This window comes from Canis lupus, chromosome X, assembly GCF_003254725.2.
Source record: "Canis lupus dingo isolate Sandy chromosome X, ASM325472v2, whole genome shotgun sequence".
Classification (NCBI taxonomy): Eukaryota; Metazoa; Chordata; class Mammalia; order Carnivora; family Canidae; genus Canis; species Canis lupus.
In genome coordinates, this window is record NC_064281.1 from 1,510,386 (window position 1) to 1,538,174 (window position 27,789).

Here is a 27,789-nt window from a genome sequence, read left to right on the forward strand (position 1 = left end):
TTGAATAATCAAATTCAGGTTTTTCAAGGAATAAAACCAATTTATGTTACCACTATGCTTCAAACACTGTGAAATGATCATCAGGAAAGGAGGTATTCACTTGGAGTGGGTGCCTTCCTCCTCATTGCAAGTGGACTCTTCTGACTTTCTTGGATGCACTCCATGCTGGAATATTCAGTAGCTCCAGTGAGTCTGCCCTTATGGATCAGAAAAACGGATGAAAACGAATATTTTAAAAATGAATTTGGTGCTTGCTACATCCCTCCTTCTATCCCCAATCCCAATCAAACAAAAACAAAAACAAAAACAAAAGGGTGTCAAAATTGTCATCATTACAAAAATCAGAACTTTAGTAGTTCCTTGTACTTTATGGAACAATTTAGGATAGATTGGTAGATAGATGATGATGGATGGATGGATGGATGGATGGATAGAATAGATCGAGGATAGATAGATAGATAGATAGATAGATAGATAGATAGATAGATAGAATGGATGGATGATTGCAAAGAAATGATAGGTAGCTGGATAGGTAGATAGATGATGGATGGATGGATGGATGGATGGATGGATGAATGGATGGATGGAAGGATGGATTGGTGGATAGAATAGATCAATGATAGATAGATAGATAGATAGATAGATAGATAGATAGATAGATAGATAGATGAATGGATGAATAGTTGCAAAGACATGATAGATAGCTGGATAGGTAGAGAGATGATAGATTGATCAATCCATAGATACATAGATAGATAGATAGAAATCATATATAGATAGAAGATAGGTAGGTGATAAATCAATGGATGGATGGATGGCTAGATGGATGGCTGGATGGCTGGATGGACGGGTGGAAAGACAAGATAGACAGGCAGATAATTGGTAAATGGATGATAGATATATTGATTGATCCATACATAGATAATACATGATAGGTAGATGATTGATAGATGGATCGATGACAGATAGATGATAACTAGATAGATAAGTAGTAGAAAGATAGACATGATAGATACGTTATATGTAGTGACTGACAGCAAGTGAACTCCTAAATGTATTCACCTTTTCTGGTGGGTCATGTCAGGTAGCATGGTGCCAAGCCTAGTAGAAACGGTGTGTGATAAAATTAAGTCACTCTATATATACCATCAAATAAGCTGTGATTATATTAATAGTGATATTGCTTGTGTGTGTGTGCGTGTGTGTGTGTGTGTGTGGTGGGGGGTTGTTTGTGCATAAAACCATCACTCTAAAAAGCTCCTTCATATGTCTCTCAAAGACACATGGCAAAATTGTCATGAGCAGTTTTTTTTAATTTTTATTTATTTATGATAGTCACAGAGAGAGAGAGAGAGAGGCAGAGACACAGGCAGAGGGAGAAGCAGGCTCCATGCACCGGGAGCCCGATGTGGGATTCGATCCCGGGTCTCCAGGATCGCGCCCTGGGCCAAAGGCAGGCGCCAAACCCCTGCGCCACCCAGGGATCCCCATGAGCAGTTTTTAACTTTGGAGCTGGCCTCCAGCTCACCAGGAGGACAGACACCGTGTCTGGGTAGATGATTGGTTTTGTTGTAGGTGCCTACCACAGTCGCTGGCCATTAAACATGACCGTGGAAGTGTCAAGGTGGGTTTATGTTTGCTTTTTTGTCTGTTGCTCATTGGCATACAAAACAAACACAAATTCAGGGCAGGCAGCTTGTTAAGCTTTCCAGAAAGAATGGTGCTCATGAGCTGGGATGGCTTTGGACGCTGGCTAGACCGGTGTCTTTGTCCCTTAATGTTTTACCATTTAGCGTCTCTCCACTTTCACAGAGAGACCTTGTCTTTTTCTTTTCTTTGTAATTCATGCTACCAGAGTGATGGCATGTGAAGGGCATTGCATGAGCATTTCATGTTTGTTCTACTTTGGAAGAGTTTCCTCTTACCCCACCCAGAGAATCTGATTGTTTTCCCATAAAGACACTATATGATCTTGACCATGTCACTTGGCTTAGGACCGTATCTCTATTCTGCATGAATGTCTTGACCTCAGGATAGGTCCTAAAGCATGGGCTTCTTCTATTTTGTGCTCAGGAACACCCGGAATGACCATAGTCTGAGATGCAATCTTGAACAGTTTATCGTTCTCTGCACCCCATTCATGTGACTATGACCCCTCCGTCTCCATCCATATGGGGGGGATCACTGAATAAAAACCAAATTCTTTATCGTCTCTCAAGATTCAGCATGACCTAGGTAGAACCTGTTTCTCTGGTCTTTCTTGGAGCTTCATTTACGTATCCATCTTTTAGAGCCCCGCGTGATTCCAATAAAGACTGAAGATTTGCCAGAATGTTCTTATCTCGTAATAGTGGAACTGCGTTGGCACTCTTGGCACAAAAAAATGCTCTGTATTAGGACAACACTTGCTTTTATCTATCATACCTGGGTTTGTCGATTGAGGGCCAGATGTTCAGAAGTTGCATTCCAACTTTGTGAAAGCAAGAAATATATCTCAGGTTGTCTGTATCTCTGCATGTGTTTGTGTGTGTGTGTGTGTGTATGTGTGAGAATATAGCACACTGGCATGAATTTGGAAGTGACAGGAAAAACTCCATCTACATGTGATTTCCGACTAAGTGGACAAATGCAGTTGACTCGAATTCATATTTGGCTTTCATCTTTGGTTTCAGGTGGGCAAGGGATGGGCGGATGGGAAGGCGGCATTCGTGTCCCAGGAATATTCCGGTGGCCGACAGTCCTGCAGGCTGGGAAAGTGATTAACGAACCCACGAGCCTAATGGACATTTACCCAACACTGTCTTACATAGGCGGAGGGATGTTGCCCCAGGACAGGTATGGACACCGCGCTGGCTCCTAACCTAGGGGGATATAGCTGACGTGCACTTGGACGCATCAGTGAATGTTCTATGGGTCTACGTGGTGATTACTTCATTTTTCAATATTCTGCTAAGATAGGCAGACAACATCTTTCTCTACCTAGTGGATGGTGGGAGAACTTCTCTGTTTCCCTATTGGAAAATATTCTACTTTGTCATAGTTACGCAGACACAGGCTTGGTTGTCCTCATGTCCTCAGACACAGGCTTGGGATTGAGCCTTTCAGTTGTATATTCCCACAAAGCACCCAGACGATTAAGCAAATATTTATTAGGTAAATTACTGAATAAAAGTAAATATGGGTCAGGGCACCTGGGTGGCTCAGTGGCTGAGTGTCAGGACGTGATCCCGGGGTCCTGCCGAGTCTCGCATCAGGCTCCTGCTCGGTGGGGAGTCTGCTTCTCCTTCCGCCTGTGTCTCTGTCTCGCTCTCTGTGTCTTTCATGAATAAATTAATAAAGTCTTCCCAAAAGTAATTATATATCAATGTATGTGTGATGAATTATGCTTTATTTCTCTATGGGCTCCCAAGATGCATAAATACATCCTGTGCTCTAATGGTTTAATTCCATGTGTGAGGACTAGTATCTGTTCATCTGCAGTGGGGTTTTTTTGAATCCAATATATGTCGAGAGCTCAATTTTCTAATCCATGATGCTCATTCATAGCATCCTACAAGGTAGTGGAATAACATCTCTAGCCGCTCACCTCTTCTACTATCTTAAAAATTATGAGTTTTACCTCTTTTTCTGTTTTTTTTTTGTATTCTCTTTGTTATAAAATGAGTGAAGAGGTGTACTGTTTTTTAAAGTCCTCTTCCTTTTCTCTCCTTCCCTCCACCTCCCTCTCTTCCTCCTCCTTGTCTGCTTAACTAACTCCCCCCTTCCTGCTGTCATAATATGTGTGACCAAACCATGCCTCTCTCACCACTTTCTGCATCTCTTCCTCTCTCCCCAGAGTCATCGATGGCCGGAACCTAATGCCCCTGCTGGAAGGCAGAGTGTCCCACTCGGACCATGAGTTCCTCTTCCACTACTGTGGGGTCTACCTTCATACAGCCAGGTGGCATCAGAAGGACTGTGAGTATGAAGATGGCAGTTCTGTGGGAACATGATAGAGACACAGCCCTGTTTGCTTTTCCTCCTGGGAGAAGTTGTGCCATGGACAAACAGCATCCAGCCACAATAGTTCTTTCTCCTTAGGGAAGTTAGTTACGCAGCCATTGCTCTATGGTAGCTTCTAGAGGTGTGTGCAAGCTCGTGTGCATGAATACATCAGAGAGAGAGAGAGAGAGAGAGAGACAAAGACAGAGAGACAGAGAGAGATTCCACAACTAAGGACACTGGGATAATTAGCAGGAAGGAGTAAAGTCTGCATGTAACCTGCACAGCAGTTACTGTCTCCTTCCAATTAATCATCTCTGCCTCACCTTCGTGCTATAGGATTCATACAAATGAATATAAATTAACAGGAAATACTCATTTCCTTACATCTGTAGAGAAAGCTCTATCACAGACATTTGGATAAAGTTCCAGAATTCTTGTTTGATGGGAGATAACTTAATTTTCAGAAAAGATATGGATTTTCTCCCATGTGATGCATCACTTGTGATGTGATCCATTCTTCAGGTCTCTGTGGATGAATGTCCCACATAAAACAAGAACAAACCCACAAAAACCTCTTCCTTCTAGATTCTGTATCAGTTAGGGGGATGTTCAATGGTAAGGAACAAGAAAATAGCTCCCCTCAACAACCAAATCTTCCCAGATTTAACTACCGAGGGTTAAACAAATAGAATTCTACTTATATTTTCATAATAAGGTTTTCAGAAGTTGGAAACACTGAGCTGGGACAGTGCTCAACGCCATGACCGGGATCTGGGTTCTTTCTCTACTATCTCCACTCGGCCCTCTCTGGCACGCTGGTTTTCATTCTCATGCTCCTTCTAATGCTGTGGTTGCAAAGTGGCTGCTGTTTCTCCAACCATCACCTCTGCACCCCATGCAGGAAGGAGAGGGAAGAGCAAAGGGTGTGAAGGACCGAGTCATGTGATTTAGCCTAATTTTATTAGAAAAGCCTAGTGTTTCTGCAAAACCCCACCCACAGCCTTCTGAAAAAGCCTCATTGACCACAGGCTGGAGAACACTTACAATGTTTTCCAGTTAAAATTGATCTCTGGGAAGAGAACCACTAACCATTTATATGGGAAGAAAAAAAGGAAACAAGGAAGGAAAAAAGAGAGAAAGAGGGCCAGAAGGAGGTAGAAAAGAATGAGGAATGATGGACTTTGCCAAAGGAGCTTTGTCCATTTCAGACTGGAAAGAGGTATTTAGTCTTAGAAAATTTTCCATTAAAAAAAAAAGAAAAGAAAAAAAGAAAATTTTCCATTTTGCCTATGCCACGTCAGGTTGAAATAGTGATTGGAGTCAGAATTTCAAGGATTATAGCAGCCATCCAAGTGGTAGCTATTATCTCCGAATGCCCTCATGATAAAGTCAAAAGAAAAGTCTTGAAATTTGCAGCAAAATTGGGAGTTGTGCCTATGGTTGAGGAAACGCTACAGTTGCCATGTAATTCTGTGCACTAGATTATCAGTTGTTGGCAAAAGCATTTAAGAAATGTATTTTCAATGGAAAGAGTCCTAAAATGATACGAAATATGGCACTGTAATCGAGCTTTGTTTTCTAGGTGCAACCGTGTGGAAGGCCCATTACGTGACTCCCAAATTCTCCCCCGATGGAGCTGGCGCCTGCTATGGAAGCGGAATATGTCCGTGTTCTGGAGATGTCACCTACCACGACCCTCCGCTGCTCTTTGACGTCTCAAGAGACCCTTCTGAGACCCGACCCCTAAACCCTGACAACGAAGCATTATTTGACTCAGTGGTCAAGAAAATCGAGGCGGCCATAAAAGAGCATCGCAGGACACTCACACCTGTCCCACAGCAGTTCTCAGTGTTCAACACCCTTTGGAAACCATGGCTGCAGCCCTGCTGTGGGACTTTCCCCTTTTGTGGGTGTGATAAAGAAGATGACATCCTATCCACTGCTTGGTGAGCGGAAAGGGGCCACTGGTTCGTTCAGTCCACGGGGGATAAATAATTCTTCCCTCCACCCTCAGATTTCAGTTCTTTCTTCAAGTCATGTCCAGGAGCTCAATGAAGTGAAAGTGGATCTGGACACCAGTGTACCTAGAGTTGTGCCATGTTTTTAGATAATCGAGTCATTGTTCAAGCAAAAAGACAGGCCAAGGTGACCTTCTGCAGATTCTTATGGATCTGTGGTTCTTAGAAGGTGATTCGAAGCAATAGGTCGAAGGCATTGTGTTTACATAGTTCTGATAGAAACTTCTCCTTGCGGATCCTAAACCGAGACGTCTTATCTTTGTGATCAGTAATGATTAAGTATTTTGTTTCATCCTGAAGCAGACGGTGTACATATTACTGGAGGTGATGCCACTCTCATTTCTACTCCTTCATTTCCTGTCTTTTCTTCTTTCCTCCTCTTCCTGTCTTAAAAAAGGCCTGCCGACACGTCTTTGTCCTGTTTTGCTGACCTTTGAATGGGAAGGACTTGTTGTGTCTTGGTATTTTCGTGTGTAAAATGGAGGAAACCAATGTCTCTTGCGTAGAGTAGCTGTGAGCACTACATGCTGAAAACCCCCTATATCCAGGAAGCACTCAGTCAATGTCATTGTTACGAATGTTGTCATTGTTGTCCATTGTAATTCATCATTTCCTGTTAAGTTCACAGTAGGAAGCATAGAGAAGAGGCAATATTTAAAATAAAATAATATTTAAAATAAAAATGGATGAAAAAAGCTTTTACTTGAAGAAAGGCATTCAGGAAGCACACTTAGGAAACAATTCTAAGCAGTATAAACAAAAATAAATTTAAAAAATAAAAGTAAAAAAAAATAAATCTATACCTTGAGCAATCTTGGGAAAACAGCCGGGTGCAAGACCAACAAAATATCTTTAAATCGATCACAGGGAAACATCAGATTTCCTATGAAATAAAAAGTATTAAGAGAAAAGTGGGTTTGCTAATGGCTCCAAGGGAAGCCATAAGACAAGGGAATAATCTCCTTAAACTACTAAGAGAAAATTGTCAACCCAGGTACTGCTTATGTTATAATGATGGTAAAAAATTTAAAAACATAGACAGTTATTACTTTAGAATTTTTATCCCTCTGTTTCATCTCCTTTCCTGTATTGTGAAGCTCTCTGGTATTAGAAGCTTTTTAAACAATTATTTTCCTGATGAATCAAGTCTTTAATCATTATGCAATTTATCTCTTTGTATCTGGTAATGCTCTTTATCTGGAAGTCCAGTTAAGCTGAAATGATCATAGCCATAGTGTTAAAATTTAATTAAATTGGGACACCTGAGTGGCTCAGTGGTTGGGCGTCTGCCTTTGGCTCAGGGAGTGACCCCGGGGTCCCGGGATCAAGTCCCACATTTGGCTCCCTGCATGGAGCCTGCTCCTCTCTCTGCCTGTGTCTCTGCCTCTCTCTGGGTCTCTCATGAATAAATAAATAAAATCTAAAAAAAATAATTTAATTAAATTGAAAATTGCTTAGTATTTAAATGGTGTGCCTTTCCTCATCCCTTGAACAGATGTGTGGCTTTGTATTTAAAGTCCTTCTCGGGATCCCTGGGTGGCGCAGCGGTTTGGCGCCTGCCTTTGGCCCAGGGCGCGATCCTGGAGGCCCGGGATCGAATCCCACGTCGGGCTCCCGGTGCATGGAGCCTGCTTCTCCCTCTGCCTGTGTCTCTGCCTCTCTCTCTCTCTCTCTCTCTGTGACTATCATGAATAAATAAATAAAATCTTAAAAAAAAAATAAAGTCCTTCTCATTGTGTGTCAACTACTCTCAAATAAAAAATAGATTAATTAAAAAAATAATAAAGTGCTTCTTCTCTGGACCTCATATCATTGGGTCTTGCTTTTTTATCTATTCTGATCACCTCGGGTATTAATTGCAATGTTTTTTTCCATTAACATTTAGTGTAATTATTGATATGGTTGGATATGGGTCTTCCAACTCTGTTTGCACCAACCGTATTGCGTTTCTGGCTTCTTTGGGTTCTTTGGTTATTTTTTTCTTTTAGAATATAATTTTATCTTTTATCTTTTTGCTATTCCTCTTTGCTAGTGCTGGATCTAGAAAATATAATATATATGTTTAGCTTACTATGGTCTAATTAGAGTTAATATCCTATCAGTTCCCATAAAATGGGAAGCTTTGCTACTCTACATATTTGTCAGTACTCCATCATTCTTTATGCTCTAGTTGTTACATGGATTGCAACTACACGTGTTATGTAGCTGCCAGATTGTGTGATTATTTTGCTTTCAACAAGGTGTACATTTTAAAGAAATGGAGAGAAAAAAATAGTCTTTTATGTTTAGCTCAGCATTGACTTTTTCTCATGTTCTTTGTATCTGGGATTTGTGTTTTCATCAGTCATCATTACCTTTCAGACTAAAGATAAACATTTGCATTTTGTGGACAATGTGCCTAGATATGGTTTTCTTCATACTTATCCTACTTGGGTTTTCCTGAGCCTACTGAATCCGTAAATTTATGTATTTCAGAAAAGTTTGGAAATTTTGTATTTATTCAAATAATGTTACTGTTCTATTCTCTCTCCCTTCTCCTCTGTGACTGGACTTTAGACTTTTTGATATTGTTTTATAGCTTCATTTAAATTTTTTTCATCCTGATCTGAAAATTGGATAATTTCTGCTGATCTGTTTTCTTTTTTTTCTTTTTTCTTTTTCTTTATACCAGTTACTGATTTGTTATATACACATACATATGTATGTATTGACTCTTCCCCTTTGTGCTCTAGTTTTTAGGCATTTACAGCAAATTTTTATTTGAGTTCTACATTTTGATTCCAAAATTTACATTTAATTCATATTTGATTGTTACTATGTCTTTGCTGAGATTTTACCATCTTGTTTTTGTGATGAACATATTTTTCTTCATCTCATTGAGTATAAAGATAACAGTTGATTTAAAGTCCTTGTCTAGGTCATCTTTGGGTTGGTCCCTGTTGCTATTTTGTTTGTTTGTTTTATTCTTGAGAGTGGGTCATATTATCCTGACTCTACGTACACTGCATAATTTTGGACTCTATCCTGGACGTTTTGACCATTATGCATGGGGATTCTGGTTTCTGTGATATTCATCAAAAGACTGTTGATGTTTTTGTTTGATCAGGGAATTAACTTGGTTGGACTCAAATTGAAAGCTCTGGTTAGGGGTGCCTGGATGGCTCAGTGGTTGAGTGTCTGCCTTTGGCTCAGGGCATGATCCCGGGGTCCTGGGATTGAGTCCCAGATCGGGCTCCCTGCTTCTCCCTCTGCCTATGTCTCTGCCTCTCTCTCTGTGTCTCTTGTGAATAAATAAATAAAATCCTTTTAAAAAGAAAGAAAGGAAGCAGGCTCTGGCTACTAGATAACAGCTCAGATTCCTGTTCTGATCTTTTATCTTTAACTGGTCATTTTGTGTTTGCCCCGCATTTGTGCAGTTCTCGCTCCAGACATAGATCTGGGCAGAGCTTACATGCAGTGTTTACAAATGTCTCGCTCGGGCTCTTTCTTTTCTTTCTGCGATGTTCACCTTCCTTTACATGTATTTTTGGTGTTTTGGACTCTACCCTCGAATCCTATGTGAGCTTTAGCTGCCCCTTGCATCATCTGTAGGCTACTCTCAGATTAAGAGCCTTAAAAACCAGACAAATTCACCTTTTGATGGTCCCTTCTTCCAAATGTTGACTCTTCTCCAGAATCTGCCTTTTTTGCTCCACTCTCCAGAGCTTTCACCACTTCATTTTTGTATTTTGTGTAGAGATTACAGCTGTGATCTCTGGGGAGACAGGTCTGTCAGGAGCTTGCTCATCCATTCTTGAAATAGAAATCAGAGGAATTATTATTAGTGAATGGTTTTGGGGATCAGACATTGCAATAATTCAGTTCAACCATCCTCAGTGACACTATTACATTTTTTGTGATTCAGTTTCATGGATGAGTTATGGGAATTAAGTGTCTGTGAACTGATAGGAGTATGTATGTTCTAACTTCTAAGGATCTTTGTTCAAGTGGAGCAACAGGCTTATTTCTTGCTTAAGAGAGATAAGTCAGCCAACTTTACTAAGTAGACTAAGCCCCACGGCCAAACTCATGCCATCTCTAAGGAGTGTCACCTCTTGATAACCCTGTAATATCTCATCTGGGAAATGTAGATAGTCATCCCTCCTCATTAAAGGTTAATGATAGACATCATGAATTTATTTATGATGTAAACCCCACACAACTATTATCACCCATATAGTGACCACAAGAATTTCCCATTCATTAAGTATGGAAATTTACTCATTGGTCTCACAGGATTACTTTTAATTATTACTGTGTTTTAGGAAAAATACATATGTTTATCAGGGATTTATCTCAATGTACTCAGTAATTAGAGTGATATCTTTTTCTTCTGTAACCCTCATGGTGATTTTGTGGGGCCAGGCACATATTAGGTACATAAATACACTGTAGATTCAAATCCTGCAAGATTCCATTCCCATGAGGCGTCAAAAATCATTAAACTTGTAGAAATATGGAGTAGACTTGTGGTTGTCAGAGGCTACAGGAGAAGGGTCACAGAGAGTTGTTCACTGAGCACCTGGGTGGCTCAGTGGTTGAGCATCTGCTTTTGGCTCAGGTTGTGATCCTGGAGTCCTGGAATCGAGTCCTGCATCAGGCTCCCACAGGGAGCCTGCTTCTCTCTCTGCCTGTGTCTCTGTCTATCTCTCTCTCTGTGTCTCTCATTAGTACATAAATAATAATAAAATCTTTTATTTTATTATTAAATAAATAATGCAGGGAGCCCAATGTGGGACCTGATCCTGGGATCCCAGGATTGCATTCTGAGCCGAAGGCAGATAGATGCTCAACTGCTGAGCCACCCAGGCGTCCCATGAATAAACAGAATTTAAAAAAATTTTAATTCAGTTATGCAAGATGAATAAGCTCTAAAACACCGTGTCTACAGTTAACAATATTATATTATGCACTTAAAAATTTAAGAGGGTAAAATCTATGTGAAGTATTGTTACCACAGTAGAAAAAAATAAATAAAGGAAGTTTCAAGACTAAAACTAAGATGAATGAAGGGCTAAACATCTGAACTATCTTGTAAATACCACCACACATGCCTAAAATGTATATAATGCATGCGTGTCATGGTCACATCCGTGAAAATGAGACCTGTCTGGAATCTAAAGAGCAACATAGCTTTGTGCTTATTGTAAACCATATGCCCTAAAGTTTTGAAGTCACTGGATTCCTCACTGCTTTTGTTTGTTATACTCAAGAGCAGTAGACATTTTTGCAACAGGGGCTGGCATTCGGGGCAACATTTTTAGCCAGCCAGATGGAGACAGATCATGGTGCAGGATAAGAACAGAATTACACACACACTGACCCCAGCATCACTGGATGCTGTGCTCATGCTGTTGGGACTTAGACCCTATTCTTGATGAGGAAGTTAACATTTTCTTCAGTGATTTGTGGTCTCCAACCAACTCACAATAACTTGAATGAAAATAACCTTGCATTCTTCAAGGTGGAACGTAAGTCCAAGAGCTGTGTGCACGTTTTATAATGACCCTCATTGCTAGATGGCATGTTGTCAATTATAGGTATGGCCCTGAATAAAATTGGTCCAAAATTGGATGTCCTTGCTACTCCTGGCATCCTTGGAGGGCTCCTGGAAAGGAATCCCAGATTTGCATCCCTCTTAAGGAAAGTAGGATATAGGACTGAAAGGATAGGTAAGAGGGGGGACGTGGAAACTATTAATGGTCACAGAGCTTAAAAAAAGGTAAAGAGGAACACCTGGGTGGCTCAGTGGCTGAGTGTCTGCCTTCGACTCAGGGCATGATCCCGGAGTCCCAGGATTGAGTCCTACATCAAGCTCCCTGTGGGGAGCCTATGTCTCTGCCTCTCTCTCTGTCTCTCATGGATAAACAAATAAAATCTTTTAAAAAAAAAGTTAAAGAAAAAAACTTTTGGCTGATGAGTGAGTGACAGATCAAAACCATATCACCTCATCAAATAATTGCAAAATTGTGCCCTCTTATTATGTCCTATAAAACCTACAATTTGCAAGTCACAGTACTGGTCATATGACATGCCTTACTGGGTTTATAGTTTCTCCACTTAGATATGAAGAAGCTTGTGTCCAGATATCGCATATATTTTTGGGTGGTTTTAATTTTTTCAGATGGGAGGGTGTTTGACTGGAAGATTCACTTGTATAAAACGGATACTGAATTTATACTCATGAACTTGCGCCTTGTAGAAAAGAAGACTGTTTTCTCCATTCGGAAGGCTGTACAGAGTTTGTGAGACTCGTTGCGTTCATAGGGTTCACACCACCTGCCAATGGCCATCTCCTGCTTTGTTTCAGCTCCTTTGAGGCAAATGTTAGTTGTGTTCTGGCTTCCTGCACAATCTCTCTTCAGTTTAACGCCTCCCTAAAAGCTCAAGAGTATCGGGACAGAATGTGAAGAGTCAATGTCTAACCTATCACTGTGTGAAATAATCCACCATGAGGTCCCTGTGGATGTACTGAGTGGATGGCATCGTGGAAAGATACTAGTGAAAATATACTTATGAAGTTATGCCTTCCAAGGGTATTGACCCAAGAGGAATGAGACACATGGTCATGAACATCCCCGTACAAGGATGTTTCTAGGACATGTTGGTTTCCAAACCATCAACCACTGGTTTGTTTGTCTTATTAGGGAACTGAGTCTTTGCCATATTTTTATCAGATTTTTTCTTTCTCCTAAACTTTGGTTCTTGGGCTTTCCTATAAACATTGCATTTCTAATAGCCATTGATTAGTTCCCATCCGTTGACAGAATAACACAAAGTCTATCTTTCGTTGATAGAATAACACATAAACAGGTTGCACAGGATGAAGTACTACTCAACAGCGAACAAGAAGAGACTACAACGTATACAACAGCCATAGAGGAATTTCAAATCCACCATCTTGAAATTGAGAAATAAGGCACCTAAAGAGCACATAAAGTATTATAGTATTATTCTATTTATATGAACCTTTAGAAAAGGACAATAGAATCTTGATTAGGAGAAACCAAAGCTTTGGTTGTCCAGGACGTGGATCTGGTGTAGGCAGAGAGGTTTTCACGGTGATTGCATCAGTATAACATTTAGGAAACTTTTTTTCTTTGTCAAACGTCGTTGGTCTCGACACTTAACACACATGTTTTTTAACGTATGTTAATTATTAGTTGATAAAGTTCTAAAATATTTCCGCATTGACCTATCCATTTTTCATTGCAAGCTCACACGGTGGCAGACCTGGCTGTTTGTAAACATTGCTATCCAAAAATAAAACTGATGCATCTTGAAAATGCATTTGATTCAGTCTTGATAATAATAAGTGAGGTTTTGACACTCATCCTTGACCATGTAACAAACGAGGATTGCAAAACTCAAAATCCTAAAAATACAAGAAGGAAAAGGGGAAAACCGATCCAATATCCTTGGTAAGTGAGATGCTCTGGAAGCTGGTGGCTCTCACGCTCACTTGCTGGCAACGTATCAAGCGGCACACGTGCAATCTGTACTTCTTCCTCTATGTATATTTCAATGACAAAATTACATAAAAGGAGCCTTTTGCCAGGACAACGTTCTGTTCTTATATATTTATCTACGCATTTTCTATTAAAAAAACTTGCAGAGGGCAGTGACATCAAAATAATCCTCAAGCAAAAATAATAATAATAATAATAATCCTCAAGGGGTAAGAAGAAACTTAGAGCTGTCAAGGAGAGCTTGGAGGGCTCTTCTAGGTTTCTGGTTGCTCGGAACAAAGGGGACAGGCGTTCCCCAAACCAGGAGGGAAGCCGCCCACCGGGAGGGCTCCACTCCTACAGTGTGGATAAATGTGTTTTTAGTTTTTTGTGTAACACACCTGACAACCTGACAACTCCCATGAGGCACGTATAATGACTGTCGCTTTCCCACGGGGAAAATGCATTTTAGAGCATTTAGGTCATTAGCCGGGCTGACACGGATGTGCTGCTGGAGCACACTGCTGCCTGAAGGGGGTCAGGGGGCGAGGCAGTGTGCGTGTTTTCCTCGTCTTTTCTTGGCTGTGTTTCTGTGGGAGCCTTCGTGGCCTCCTTACCACCTTGTAGATGCTGAGGTTTCAGGATAACATGGTTACTCTTGTGTTTTAAATAGTTTCAACTGCACCCGATCAGTTGATCGTGGGAGAGCTAACCTCTCGGTTGCTTAAAAAAGAAAAAAAGATACGAACATGGAAATGCTTCTCTTGACTACTCAGAAAGTTTCAATAGCCTCTTCTCTGTGAAATTCTGTTCCGTTTTTACCAGTTCAGCACCTCCGCGGCATTGCTTTCCCAGCTCTTCTTACCTTGACGTGCTTCCCGTGGTCACTCTATCCTGCTCCTCTCCTGTACAGAATAGTTACAAATGATGTCCAGCTTTAAGTCTCAATTAATTTTAAATCATTTAATTAAAAAATTCTTAAAAATCTCATTGTTTCTGCTTCCTGTGATTATAGACGTTAAAAACCGTTTCCGCCTAATGGGGTGATTAGTACAACGGTTAATGGGCTGTAAGCATCGGAATGCAGATCCACACATTGCCTATTTCTAGAATGAGCATGAACGAAAGCTGATATTTTGCTAGAAGCATATCCATGGGGGCGCCTGGGGGGCTCAGTCAATAAAGCATCTGCTTCAGCTCAGGTCATGATGTAAGAGTCCTGGGATCGAGCCCTACCCTGGCTCCCTGCTCATTGGAGCTCTGCTTCCCCCTCTCCCTCTTCTGCTCCCACTGCTCGTGCTCTCTCTCTCTAATAAATAAATAAAATCTTTTTTTTAAAAAAAGAAGCATATCCATGAACGACACGGAGCTGGATTTTAATTCAGCTAATTCCTGTATCTGTGTGTGAATATTATCTGATGCCAGAGGTGATGGTATACAGTATCCCTTTTCTTCCTCATTTTCATTTTTTTTAAAAAATCTTTTAAGGAAACATAAAAATAAGAAGAAGAAACGGATAGGGTTGCAGGAGGCGTAGATCATATAATGGCCCTTCAGAGCTGCAGGGCAGGTATCTTCGGATCTAAAAGGTCTAAAGGAGCAAGACTGAGGGTTCTGCAGATTGGAACAGGGAGGGAGGGAAGCCAGCGGGACAGGCAGGCAGCAGACTCCCGAAGAGCTGGACAGAACCATGTTGGGCAGCTGGGAGAGAGGCCGGGTCGCCCTGGAGGTCGGGGTGCAGGGGCATAGGCTGTAGCCCCGTGAGCGTGCCATGGTTTCCCTGCAGTCCCGTCGGAGTAAAGCCAGCCGGTGGGGGGCCAGAGTGAGGAGGTCCCATGGGGATGAGATGCTTGCTGATGGCACCTGTTCCAAACTAGGGGCTGCCATCTCCGACCAAGGTATAAAGTGACCCAAGAAGGTAGGCACTGAGCTGTCACCAAAAATGTTCCCAGTTCAGCTCTCACAGGAGTCAAGATCGCCTGCTTCCGTTTCACTGAAAACAACCCCAAACTCACCAAAACTGCAATAGGATATGGGAACGATCCTACCGAGCTGATTATCCTTGGAGCGGATGGTTTCTTTAGGACATTTCCTGAAGTATTACCGGGGTGCCTGATTGAGAATCGCAGAATAATTGTGGTTTGAATGAGAAGCACAATGTGTAAAGCAAAGTGCCAGAGAAGCGTCTTCACTTTTTCTGGCACTTGGGACATGCTTCCCATGCTTTGAGCATCGGAGAAACGGGGACACTAGCCTTTCTATCAGACTACAAGATGAAATAAGTGGACACTTTCTTTAAAACCCCACCATGTTTTTGGTTTTTTTTTAACCATGAAGGGCCCTGAGCACCACCTCTCAGAAACATTGCAAGTTCTGCGTCTCCTTTTCGCACCTGCAAAGGCTCTTAACGTCCATGGCAGGATGACGATAAGGGTTGTTTTTGTTTGTTTGGTTTTTATATTTGTGGAGTAGGGAGGGTCTTGTAAGTCAAGAATCCAGAGACAAGTTTGTCTGTTGACATGGGAGCCGTCGGCTGTCGGATCCAGCCTTCTGGTTGACCATCTGTTCTGGCTCCAGAAAAGATAAAGGTAACCAGGAAAACCAACATAAGGTCAGAGAATAATTGGCTCAGAAGGAATAAGACACGCCAAGGTTCGTTTCTGGACAGACTTTGTTTGTCCTGTGTCTTAAAATCAGATTGAATTTCTAATATTGGAAATGTGAAAAAAGAACGCTAAAACCAATAGAACAAGCGTCTATATTCTTAGCACCCGGAAATAACACTATTAAATCCTTTAAAAGGATGAAATCTATGAGAATAGATCTCATCAAATCTACTAAATCTTAAATTCTATTACATCTATTAAAAAATACCTTTTTTTTTGGGCACCCCAGGTGGCCCAGCGGTTTAACGCTGCCTTCGGCCCAGGGCGTGATCCTGGAGGTCCAGGATCGAGTCCCATGTTGGGTTCCCTGCGTGGAGCCTGCTTCTCCCTCTGCCTGTGTCTCTGCCTCTCTCTCTCTCTTTGTATCTCTCATGAATAAATAAATAAAATCTTAAAAAAAAACTTTTTTTTTACGAAAGTATGTGCATGCATGGTATTGTAATATCCTGTTGCAAAGTAGTTGTGCTTTGCTGCATATCAGAGAGATTGTAGACGTATGGAAAGCCATGTTTGCAAGGCTGTGCCAAATTTTTGGAACAGGCATGTGATGTACCTAGTAGATACATATTATTACATAATGATTATTACCAATGTATTACATATTATTACGGCAGCAGTGCAGACATATTTGCTGCCAACAACAAATTAATTCAACTACCATGTGGACAACGTGAAACAATACTGATCTCATCGCTCAGTACGAGACTCTAGGACCCACCTGAGTCGGCTGCTCGTGGAGGGTCCTGCCTTGCGCTCAGGAGGGGGGCATTGAACGGATACTCTGTGTATGTAGACATTTGGATTAATCCACTTGTTGGTCTCAAGGTCCATGGATGGGATGAGCACTGGGTGTTATTCTGTATGTTGGCAAAGTGAACACCAATAAAAAATAAATTTATTATTAAAAAAAAAAAAAGGTCCATGGATGGCCTTAGTCACCCCCATCAAATCACCGAGGGAAAGGATGGCTTTTATCCAGCACCCCTGTGTGTAGAACTCTGCGGTTTCTAGCTCGTGGCATTCGCCTCAAGTATAGATAGATCGTGGGTGTGTTTCTCTAATCGCACAGCTGGCGTGAAGTAACGTACACACCTTACATACTCATTCCGCTTTCTTTCTTAAACCCTGAATTCATTACCTCGCTGTAGTTTTATAAGACAGTTGACTGTCGGGTCAACGGGTGGTATAATTTCTTTTGCAGAAGTATTTTGTGCTTTGTTTGTTTTTCTAGGTGGCATTCAAGGTCAATTTGTTCAGTTACAAAAACAATTTGAGTTTTTGAAAGGATTCCTTTAAAAACACGGGTCACGTAGGGAGGAGTTGTATCTCTAGAGTACTAAATTTTCCCATTAAAGGAAAGGTGTGTATTTTTCTTTACTTAAAACTTAAAAAAAAAAAAAAAAAACCTTTGTCGAATTATAGGTTTTTGTCCATTCGTTTCTTTAATGCAGATTTGTATCATTCTTATGTATTTTACATTTGTTGCCATAGTTATCTGGAGCCATGTTGTTTATTGGATATTTTTTTCATTTTTATAGTGTGTTTTGCTTTACTCAATATATTCAAAATCTTACCGTGTCCACACATAATTGGTGTAGGAAGTAATCAACGAGCTATTTTACATTCTTTTTAACACGTTGTCTTCAAAATCTGATGAGTATTTGTTGCCTACAGCCATGTCAATGCAGACACTAAGTTTTCATTAGAAATACTTGATCCGAGGATGCCTGGGTGGCTTAGCGGTTGAGCGTCTGCCTTCGGCTCAGGGCATGATCCCGGGTCTGGGATTGAGCCTCCATCCCAATTGGGCTCCTGCGAGGAGCCTCTTTCTCCCTCTGCCTGTATCTCTGCCTCTCTCTGTGTGTCTCATGAATAAAAAAAATAAAATCTTAAAAATATAAATAAAAATAGAAAAGACATACTTGATCCATGTTTAGATTTTACAACATGTATTCTCAAGAAAGCATAACCACATGGAGCTATTTTTTCATTACACTTTCTATGTTTTATTTGATTACATAAAAGATGGTAAGTTTGACGTTCACAATCTTACTCCCTCATGACTGAGCTCCTGTGTGTTATTCTGTGACCTTGAGGGGAAGATGTAGAATCACGCTATAAGCCACACATTTGCTTCGACAGAGTGTCAGTTTGTGTGCGTGCATGTGTGTGTCTAGGTGTGTGTGCTACTGTACCAAGGGAGTAATACAGCATTTCTCTTTCACTAAGAGGATTCAAAAATATGAATGGACATTTCCCAGATGTCTTTACACTGTCTATAGAAGTGACCGTCTTCTCTTTTAACATTCTTTTATAAGAATAGATTTTCTTTTACTTCTTTCCTTTTTTAAGATTTTATTTATTCATGAGACACACACAGAGAGAGAGAGAGAGAGAGAGAGAGACAGGTAGAGGGAGAAGCAGGCTCCATGCAGGGAACCCGATGCAGAACTTGATCCCAGAACCCAGGGATCATGACCTGAGCCGAAGGCAGACGCTCAACCACGGAGCCACCCAGGTGTCCCAATAATAGATTTTCAACATTGGAATGACCCTAGTGTTTATTTGGGGTCTCAGAATTGCCATGCTGGGACAGAGATATTGGCTGCAAACGCGGTTCTCCTCCCCAGGGAACAAAAGTCAGGGGTTTTTAGAGATGACAGAGAATGCTTGTGTGTGCTGTTTTATAAGGAACTGGTGGTGGTGGCAGAAAACGAACCTTGGCTGAACCTGACTGCTTACTAAGGTTTTCACTAAAGCAAAGTATCTTCCTGTAGCAGGTTGCAGGGGTGTGGGCTGAATCCCTGGAGGATTTGTGGTTTGGCTCAGTTTCCAAGTTCGTGTTTTTGCCGGCAAGGACGTGCAGAATGTCCATGTCCTGCCTGGCCTCCCGGATCCATTCCACCTGCCACGGAGGTGACCCTGGTGGCCTGCTAGTTCCAGTAGAAACTGGCTGTCCTACGTTCTGACTCTGGCTGCCACCTCACCCGCCGGTGCATGTAAACCCAGAGGCTCCCCCGGCTTTGACATCCTTGGCGCTTCCCAACTGAAACTAAGTTCCTTGAAAAGATGCATCCGTGTCTGAAATCACACAGTGGGGATAGCTTGCACTCAGTTCCTAAAAAGAAAAGAAAGACGAAAGGATTATAAGCCTCGATACGTGTTGACATGACTTTTTTTTATACTAATAGTGATATAAATAATGCCGTAGGTCAGTTCGTACTTGTTTACTGACACTAAAATCATATAAATAATAGCACAGGTCGCTTCATACTTGTTTAAAATTAAGCGATGACTTAAATGACATGCTCTTGTCATGAAAATGCATGTTGCCCCCAAAGGCAACATGTCATGTTTTGGACATTTAATTCATAGAAAAATAAACATGTAAAAAAAAAAAAAAAGAAAAAAGAAAAAGAAGAAACATGTGAACTCAATTCTTAGACTCCTCAAACGTCCATGTGTTTTGAGGTCCGAGTTATGAGATTCAATTTGAGTATATAGAGAATAAAAAAATACAATAAATAATTAATGCATATAAAATAAAACAATATTATATATTTTTGCATATTCTGTATGTAAATATGTGTAAATCTATACAAGTATAAACATTAAATTCATATATTTTAAATAAATGGGGATCCCTGGGTGGCGCAGCGGTTTAGCGCCTGCCTTTGGCCCAGTGCGCGATCCTGGAGACCAGGGATCGAATCCCATGTCGGGCTCCCGGTGCATGGAGCCTGCTTCTCCCTCTGCCTGTGTCTCTGCCTCTCTCTCTCTCTCTCTATCATAAAAAAAAAATTTAAATAAATGTATGTGAATTTATATATAAAATTAAAAATTCACTTTATATATTTTATATATAAATATATATAAATGTATTTTACATATGTAAAATTATAGCATTCCATAGGTTTAAAGGGGTCTTTTATACATTTACTCTTTTTCTGCTTTAAAGCTACATTTTGGGGTTGCTTGCACTTAGTCGAGCATCTGATTCTTGCTTTCAACTCAGGTTGTGGAGATCGAGTCCTGGGTTGGGCTCCAAGCTGGGCATGGGGTCTGCTTGGGTTTCTCTCTCTCCCTCTGGCCCTACCCTCACCCTGGTTTGCATGAGAATGCTCTCTCTCTCTTTAAAAAAAATTACATTTTGACAGTATTTTTTATAAGCTATTTTATTTTATTTTATTTATTTTTTTTATAAGCTATTTTAATTTTAAAAATTGCGTGATGTTTTAAACATACCACTAGTTAAATAATAAAATATGATCCTATCTCACATTTAAACATTCCAGCAGCTAAAAGATGGTAAGGTGAGAATCAGAAGTCAGTCTGACCCTGATTCTGGGTCAGAAAAGAAGAGTTTGGCATTTTGATGATGTACAGCCCACTGGCCTGTCGGCAAAAGAAAACCAGGAAGTACAAATTTGCACAGCGCCCTTTCCCGAAGGAGCCTTTCCTTACCCGAGGCCCACACCAGCGCCAGTTTCTCTTTATTTATTCTTCGTGCTCATCTCATCGTGTGCACTCCTTAATGCCCATGCATTGCCTTTTTTGAAGAAGTCACTGACTGAGATGAACACATCATGTATGATTTTCAGTTTTGGTTTTGACTTGGAGTCCGTTAGGTACATATTTTTATCTTTTTATTTTATTTTATTTTATTTTATTTTATTTTATTTTGTTTTATTTTATTATTCTATTCTATTCTATTCTATTCTATTCTATTCTATTCTTTTATTTTATTTTATTTTATTTTATTTTATTTTATTTTATTTTATTTTATTTATTTTTCTCAAAGGCAGGAGCTTCCCCTAGATTGGCCAGAGGGAGCACAGCCCTTTTCAGAGCTTGGTTTTGGCCAAATGGTAGCTACTGGAGAATTTTGACCTCTAAAAATAGGAGACAATGGGGATGCCTGGGTGGCTCAGCGGTTTAGCGCCTGTGTATGGCCCAGGGTGTGATCCTGGAGACCCGGGATTGAGTCTCACGTCAGGCTTCCTGCATGGAGCCTGCTTCTCCCTCTGCCTGTGTCTCTGTCTCCCTCTCTCTCTCGTGAATAAATAAGTAAAATCTTAAAAAAAAATAGGAGACAATGGATCTGTGGCCATTAGTTGCAGTGGTAAGCTTAATAACCAGCTGGGGCTCCAGGCTATGGGGCTTTTTCCCAGTAACCAGTGAATATCCTTGAATAATATGTTAATTTGGACCTCTCATTTACAAATCTACAAGTTAGTGCCAATAGTTATTTCAAAGAATGCATGAATAAACAGCTCCTTGGTGGTTCATCTGCTGGCTGCTATTTGATTCCCTGTTTTACAATGGGGTGTTCTCATGGGGGGGGGCGCAGGTAGTGGCTTTTCAATCTGTAGAGACGAATGTTTGCCTGTTTCTTCCTGTCCTGCTTATGGCTAAGGGACGTGTGCACTTGCCTCACGGACCGGAATTTGCAGTACTGGAGATCTGTACTCAGGCAAGTTAAAGGAAGCTCTCTGAAGCTGACTTATCCTCCACCAAAAAAGAGCCATTTCCTTATATATATATTTATATATAATTGAAAGCAGATATCTTAGCAACAGGTAAATCAGAATGTTTGGGAGATGAGCTATGGAATAAGGGATTTGGCCGACGCCAGAGATTTCAGGGAATAAGCGTTTAAGACCTGAAATGAGGTTCATGTATTTGTAATATGTACAATGTATATACATACACATAATATATAAATATGTATTTTAATATGGACTTATAGATACTATATATATGGCAGGTGTATACAGTGTTTACATATAGTTACCATATATAGACATGTACTCTGTATATATGGTGTGTGCTTATATATATGGTATGTGTATATATGTATATAGAAAATAAATATATGGTATATATATATATGGTGAGTGTGTTTATATATGTATATGGCGTGTATACGTGCTGTGTGTATAATATATACAGTGTATGCATATGTCTGGAGTATATTTATGGTATCTATATGTGGTGTGTATATATATATGGTGTATATATATGTATATGTTGTGTGTATATAATATATATGGTGTGTACATATATATGGGGTATATATATGGTATCTGTATATGGTGTGTATATATGTGGAGCACATATATGGTGTATGTATATATATGTGTGTGTGTGCTGTGTGTATATAATGTATATGGCATGTATATATGTATGGAGTATATATGTGGTGTATATATCTCGTATACAAATGTTACCAATGTATATGGTCTAAATATGTATAAACATTTATGTATATATTTGGGGCACACACACAGACATATATATACACATATATATATATATACCATATATAGACACGAGGTGCTGGTCTTGAGGGCTTTATAAGCATATTTCCAGACACGAGGTGCTGGTCTTGAGGGCTTTATAAGCATATTTCCCTTTATTCTTGAATTAGAGGAACCCTGTGAGGTAGGAGTGGTTACCATCCTTGTTGTCTATATAGCTAAATTTCCCCAATCACCCAGCTGTAAGTGGTGAAGCTAAGAGCCCAGCCCTCAGGATCTTCACACTCCCTGCCCATATATTCATTCCTTAAAAAGATTTTATTTATGTATTTGACAGAGAGAAAGAGAGCACAAGCAGGGGGAGTGAGTGGCAGGCAGAGGGAGAGGGAGAAGCAGACCCCCTGCTGAGCAGGGAGCCTGATGTGGGTGGGACTCAATCCCAGGACCCTGAGGTCATGACTTGAGCCCAAGGTAGATGCTTAACTGAGCCACTCAGAGGCCCTAAGGCTCCTAAAATCTATGAAGGCCAAGAAAAAGATGAAACAACCACGGGATTTTTCTGCCAGGAAGATGGAATTCTTCAAGAGATAGATAAAGATATTTGAAATATAAAGCTGTGTCTTAATTGTCCTTCGATAAAATTAAATTGATTGATTAATTTAAGCAAAGAATTTTTTAAAGTTTTATTTATTTACTGAGAAAGAGAGAGAGGAAGAGTAGGGGGAGGGGCAGGAGAAGAGTGCGAAGCAGATTCCCTGCTGAGCAAGGAGCCTGACTTGGGGCTGAACAGAGACTCAATCCCGGGACATCAAGATTTCTCAAATCAATGAATTAAATTTTAAAAATTAATTAATTAATTAACATAAGGTAAATAAATGAAATAAAGAATAAATGAAATTAAGTCAATTAAATACATAACAAGTAAAAGATAGATAAAATTAAATTAATTAAATATAGTAAATTAATTAAATAATGTAAGTAACCTAAATAAAGACTCCTAACTCTGGGAAATGAACTAGGGGTGGTGGAAGGGGAGGAGGGCGGGGGTGGGGGTGAATGGGTGACGGGCGCTGAGGGGGGCACTTGACGGGATGAGCACTGGGTGTTATTCTGTATATTGGCAAATTGAACACCAATAAAAAATAAATTTATTATTAAAAAAATAAAAATAAAAATAAATTAATTAATTGACATAAGGTAAATAAATAAAAAAGTAAAATAAATGAAATTAAGTAAATTAAATACATAACAAGTAAATAAAAGATAAAATTAAATTAATTAAATATAGTAAATTAATTAACGTAAGTAACCTAAATAAAATAAAATAAATTAATAAAATAAAACGAATTAAATTGAGTAAATAAAATAACAAGATTAATAAAATGCATTCATTAATAATGTAAGTAATGTAAAATAAATAAAATAAGGTAAATAAGTTAATTAAATAAAATACATGAATTAAATTAAAAACCTAAAACGTAGCGTGTGCTGTGCCGCACATCCTGTTCCATCTCTCACCCACCCATGTCACCCACCAGTGACATGGCTACAACGCTGCACGTGTTTTGCAGACATCGAAGCAGATGCTGGTAGAGAGGAGCCTGTCTAGGGACGGAGACTTACTTCCTAGTGGAGAGAGAGCTGATGGCCTGTCTTGAGGCCCATGGATGTGACACAGATGTGGCTTTGTGTGGCCGTCCCCAAAGCTGTCCTCGGTCCCTGTGACTTCTCCTAGGCAGGACGTGGGCACTGCCACCCAGTGGGTCTCAACTTCCCAGAGTCTCATCATCACCATGTGTATTTCTGCTGGGAAAAGGTGGCCTGCTTACCAGTTCCTTTCTGTCTCTATCCAAGATCCCAAGACGCCCTGTGTTGTGTCATCACCCTTAACATTCTGTTGGGACTGATTAGGTCATAACCACTTACTACTCTCCTGGAAAGTTCTTTGGGAGATGTCTCACTGCCGGTGTTGTGGGAAAGCCAAGCCTTCCCGTCCACCATGCTTGCTGCCGCACACCGAGCTTCTCCTGACTGGAGACAGAGGCCCACCTGTCAAAATTACCCACCGTCTCCGGCAGCTTCTACGTCTAGAGGTATGTAGGTGCTCACTCTAGTCTTCAGCAACGCGACGTCTTCACCCACATTGGATCCGTTGGGGACGACTTCCTTTCCATCACCTCCTTCTTAGTCCTGCTCTGCTGGCTGACTTTGCCTACCGATCATTAAAAACATATTTTAATATGTATGTATTTATGATCTATCACTATAATATATATCATATAGATTACTAAATATATTTGTTGTGTATTACTGTAATATATATTTATTATATATTGCTGTAATATAATTTATTATATATTGCTATAATATACTATTATGTATGTTACTATAATATAGACAATAAATATATATTTATTATATATTGCTGTAATATACTGTTATGTATGTTACTATAATATATACTCTATATTACTATAATATATTACTATATGTGTTTATTATGTACTATTCAAATATAAATCTAATTACTATGATATATATTTATTATATATTATTATAATACATATTATATGTACTATAATATGTATATAGTATATATATACTGAGTGTATATGGTACTATATATGTACTATAATATGTAATATATATTATATGTATATGTACTATATATTATATAATAGTACATACAATATATAATTATATTACCACAATATATATTATATATTACTCATATATTTATTATGTATTACAATAATGTATATTTATTATGTATCACTATAATATATGTTGATTACATATTACTATAATATATACATTTATCATATATTACTATCATATATTTTACATCTTACTACAATATATACAATATATATACAATAAATATAATTTATTACATATTACTATATGTTTATTATATATTACTATAATGTTACTAAATATATATTAATAGTATATTATTATACTATATTACCTATTATAATATAACATATCTATGCTATCTTGTATTATATACATAATAAATGTTACTATATATTTATTATCATATTTTTTATATATTATATATAATAAACACAACATAGGTGTTATACATAATGTGTATATTCTTAAAATAGAGCCCTAAATGCTCCACTTAAGACTCCAGCACAGTTTTCCTCAATTGTCGACACAGGCTTATAGAGGTTTACAATCCAGCCATTCAAAGAAAACAGCTCCAACTTACACCCTACTGTGGAAATACCTTCTAAGAAGTAAAACCAAAATAGTTCGTTGCCGGAAAAGTGCAAAGTGAGGGAACATAGCTCCCGAGTGACAACGTCTTTGTTTCCCGTAACCCTGCTTTTCTTTCTCACCTAAATATATCCTAAATATCCTAAATATAATTTCGAACGATCGTTCTTTGTGTTAAGCCTAAGAGCGGCTCCCAGGACATTTTCCGGAGTCCCCGTCTCCGAAGCTCATGGCGCTAGCATCACTTCACTGTCCTAATTGCGAACTGTTTGTTGACACCTGATGAGATGAAAGTGCTCCTCGGTTGAAAGGACACCAGAAGGAAACGCAAAGGGGACTTGTGGAGCAAGAAAGGCCGGAAGCCGGCTGCCCCGCTGAGTAGGTGCCTGCCTGGAGCCCTCAAGTGCTCGCCCAGGGGTGAGGCAGCTGGAGGAAGCTGCTTTCCCAGGCACCATGGCCAGCCAGCAGCGTGTGGCATCCCGACACTCATCATGAGTAGCTCAGTGTCCTGAGCTCCATCCTGGGAGAGGCTGCGGCGGCTTCTCTGAGTCGCCCTGGGTGGTGCACTTCGCACGGACCTCTCATTTGAGGAGAGCTTTTGACCTGTCAGCATGGAAACCTATTGCGTTGCTGGTTGCGCAACAGAATGAACGTTCAGTGCTCCTGAATACTCGATACTAGCACTTAATCACGGATTTGGGTGCGTGACGTTAGATGTGAAGACGGTACAGCTGCTTTCTGTGATGAGCCCAGCTGTCCTAAACCTTAGGCATGTTGACGCTCACACCCCGGCTGTGAGAACTGTGACCTTCCCAGCTGCGGGCACAAGGAAGAGCACTCTCGCGGCTACCTATCCCGGGGCCTGCCCGTCTTTCCTGTTCTGGAGCCCACAGGTGCTCTGCGTACATCACGTCTCCAACCGATCATCCCATTTTATTCCCTGCAAAGACTTTCCACCTTCGGTCTCTAGCTCAGTATTTCTCAACAGGAGTAGATCCGAAGCTGAAGGAATGCTTGAACAGACTCCGAGGGATGCTGTTCTGGTGGGATCACCCTTGGACGTCAATCCGTGGCACGTTGATAATTTATTAAGTGTCCGTCATTTGCTCTTTATGCTTTATGTACCTGCATGAAGGTCATTTGATTGTATTTGAAACGTCTCCCAACAAGGGCATGACGGGGTACTTGACACCTGTCACCTGAAAATACATAAGGAAGACGCAGAAAGGAGAATGCAGTGGGCAACGGGTAAAACGAGGCCACTGGCTGAGACATGGCTGCACTTGCTCCAGGTGACCCACACAGAGGTGGATGGAGGTCCTCATCGTGACGTCAAAATGTGTGACCACAGCAGACGTGTCAAGAGGCCACAAGATCGTGTTATCCTGTAATAAATTAAACAAGAAGCGCGCTGGAATGAGGTGGCCCTGATACATCGATAACGAACACAGCAAACCAAAACCAGCAAATGCACTCGTCCCCAAGGAAATGAAATTTGGGGAAGGACCAAGCACAAACAGCCGTCCAGCTGTGAGCGTCCTATAAAACCCTTTCCCGAGCTCCTGTCCCTACCGTGCTCAGGACGATGTGAGGTGTGCAGGTGCCCGCTGTAGACAGACCCTTTTGCTCAAATGAACTGCAACATTTTAGGGTCTTCGTTGGTCTTCTTTAAGTACAAAAGGGGAGTCAGCTGAGTCGCGGCGAGAGGTCATAGATTGGGACCTGGCTTCGTGGTTCTGTCTTGAAGTTCCAAGCTGGGAGCCTGGGTTTGTTTAGGGAGGTCTACTGTGGGCTGGGAATGCAGATGGGGGGCGGCAAAGCCTGTCCTTAGCCTCATGCAGCTGACATCCGAATGGGGCACAAGCGGTCATCAGGAGAAGCTCCCAGGGATGGGGTTTGCAGGCAGGGATCCAGGAGGGGTGGTCAAGGAGGGATGGCCTCCCGTACAGCGTCGGAGAGGAGGTAAGTGAACAGCCTGTGTCTATGTCTGGGGAGTGGGCAACAGGTCAGGTTTGAGGGCGTGTTGTGGGTTGAGTGGGGTCTCCCACCCCTAAACCACATGCTGAAACCCTAATTGCCTGGGTGTGTTGGAGTAAACTGGGTCCATCCTGAAGGAGGTGCTGACAGGTTGGGTTCCTGGAGAGCA

At 40.5% G+C, this 27,789-nt stretch overlaps 2 protein-coding genes and 1 long non-coding RNA gene across 11 annotated transcripts in view; 2 read left to right on the forward strand and 1 right to left on the reverse strand.

The window, feature by feature from the left end:
* The window catches only part of ARSH (arylsulfatase family member H), a 30,358-nt gene extending 22,554 nt beyond the window's left edge, over nt 1-7,804 (forward strand). For both annotated transcript variants that reach the window (XM_025435592.3, XM_025435585.3), the window contains exons 9-11: nt 2,673-2,835; nt 3,836-3,957; nt 5,567-7,804. In XM_025435592.3, the coding sequence (XP_025291377.3) occupies nt 2,673-2,835; nt 3,836-3,957; nt 5,567-5,934 (653 nt within the window). In that variant the 3' untranslated portion in view covers nt 5,935-7,804. The remainder of the gene's footprint in view (nt 1-2,672; nt 2,836-3,835; nt 3,958-5,566) is intronic.
* Nucleotides 1-24,300, reverse strand: LOC112652160 (uncharacterized). Of its 2 annotated transcripts, none has more exons than XR_007409324.1 (5): nt 24,039-24,300; nt 16,874-19,273; nt 9,636-9,794; nt 6,806-6,885; nt 1-197 (listed from the first exon to the last, which is right to left on the reverse strand). It is a non-coding gene; the product is annotated as an uncharacterized LOC112652160 (long non-coding RNA). The 2 variants fall into 2 exon arrangements; XR_007409323.1 differs by lacking the exon at nt 1-197 and adding an exon at nt 6,478-6,615.
* A 61-nt stretch (nt 24,301-24,361) lies between these two features.
* ARSF (arylsulfatase F) overlaps nt 24,362-27,789 on the forward strand; it is a 31,708-nt gene continuing 28,280 nt past the window's right edge. The window contains exons 1-2 of one of the 7 annotated variants that reach the window (XM_049107582.1): nt 24,362-24,508; nt 25,585-25,742. The gene's annotated coding sequence lies outside the window, so the exon portion shown is untranslated. Of the gene's footprint in view, nt 24,509-24,530; nt 24,658-25,584; nt 25,743-25,765; nt 27,174-27,211; nt 27,236-27,580; nt 27,606-27,789 lie in introns of those variants that run through there. The other 6 variants (XM_025435667.3, XM_025435675.3, XM_025435650.3 and 3 more) reach the window with 6 other exon arrangements.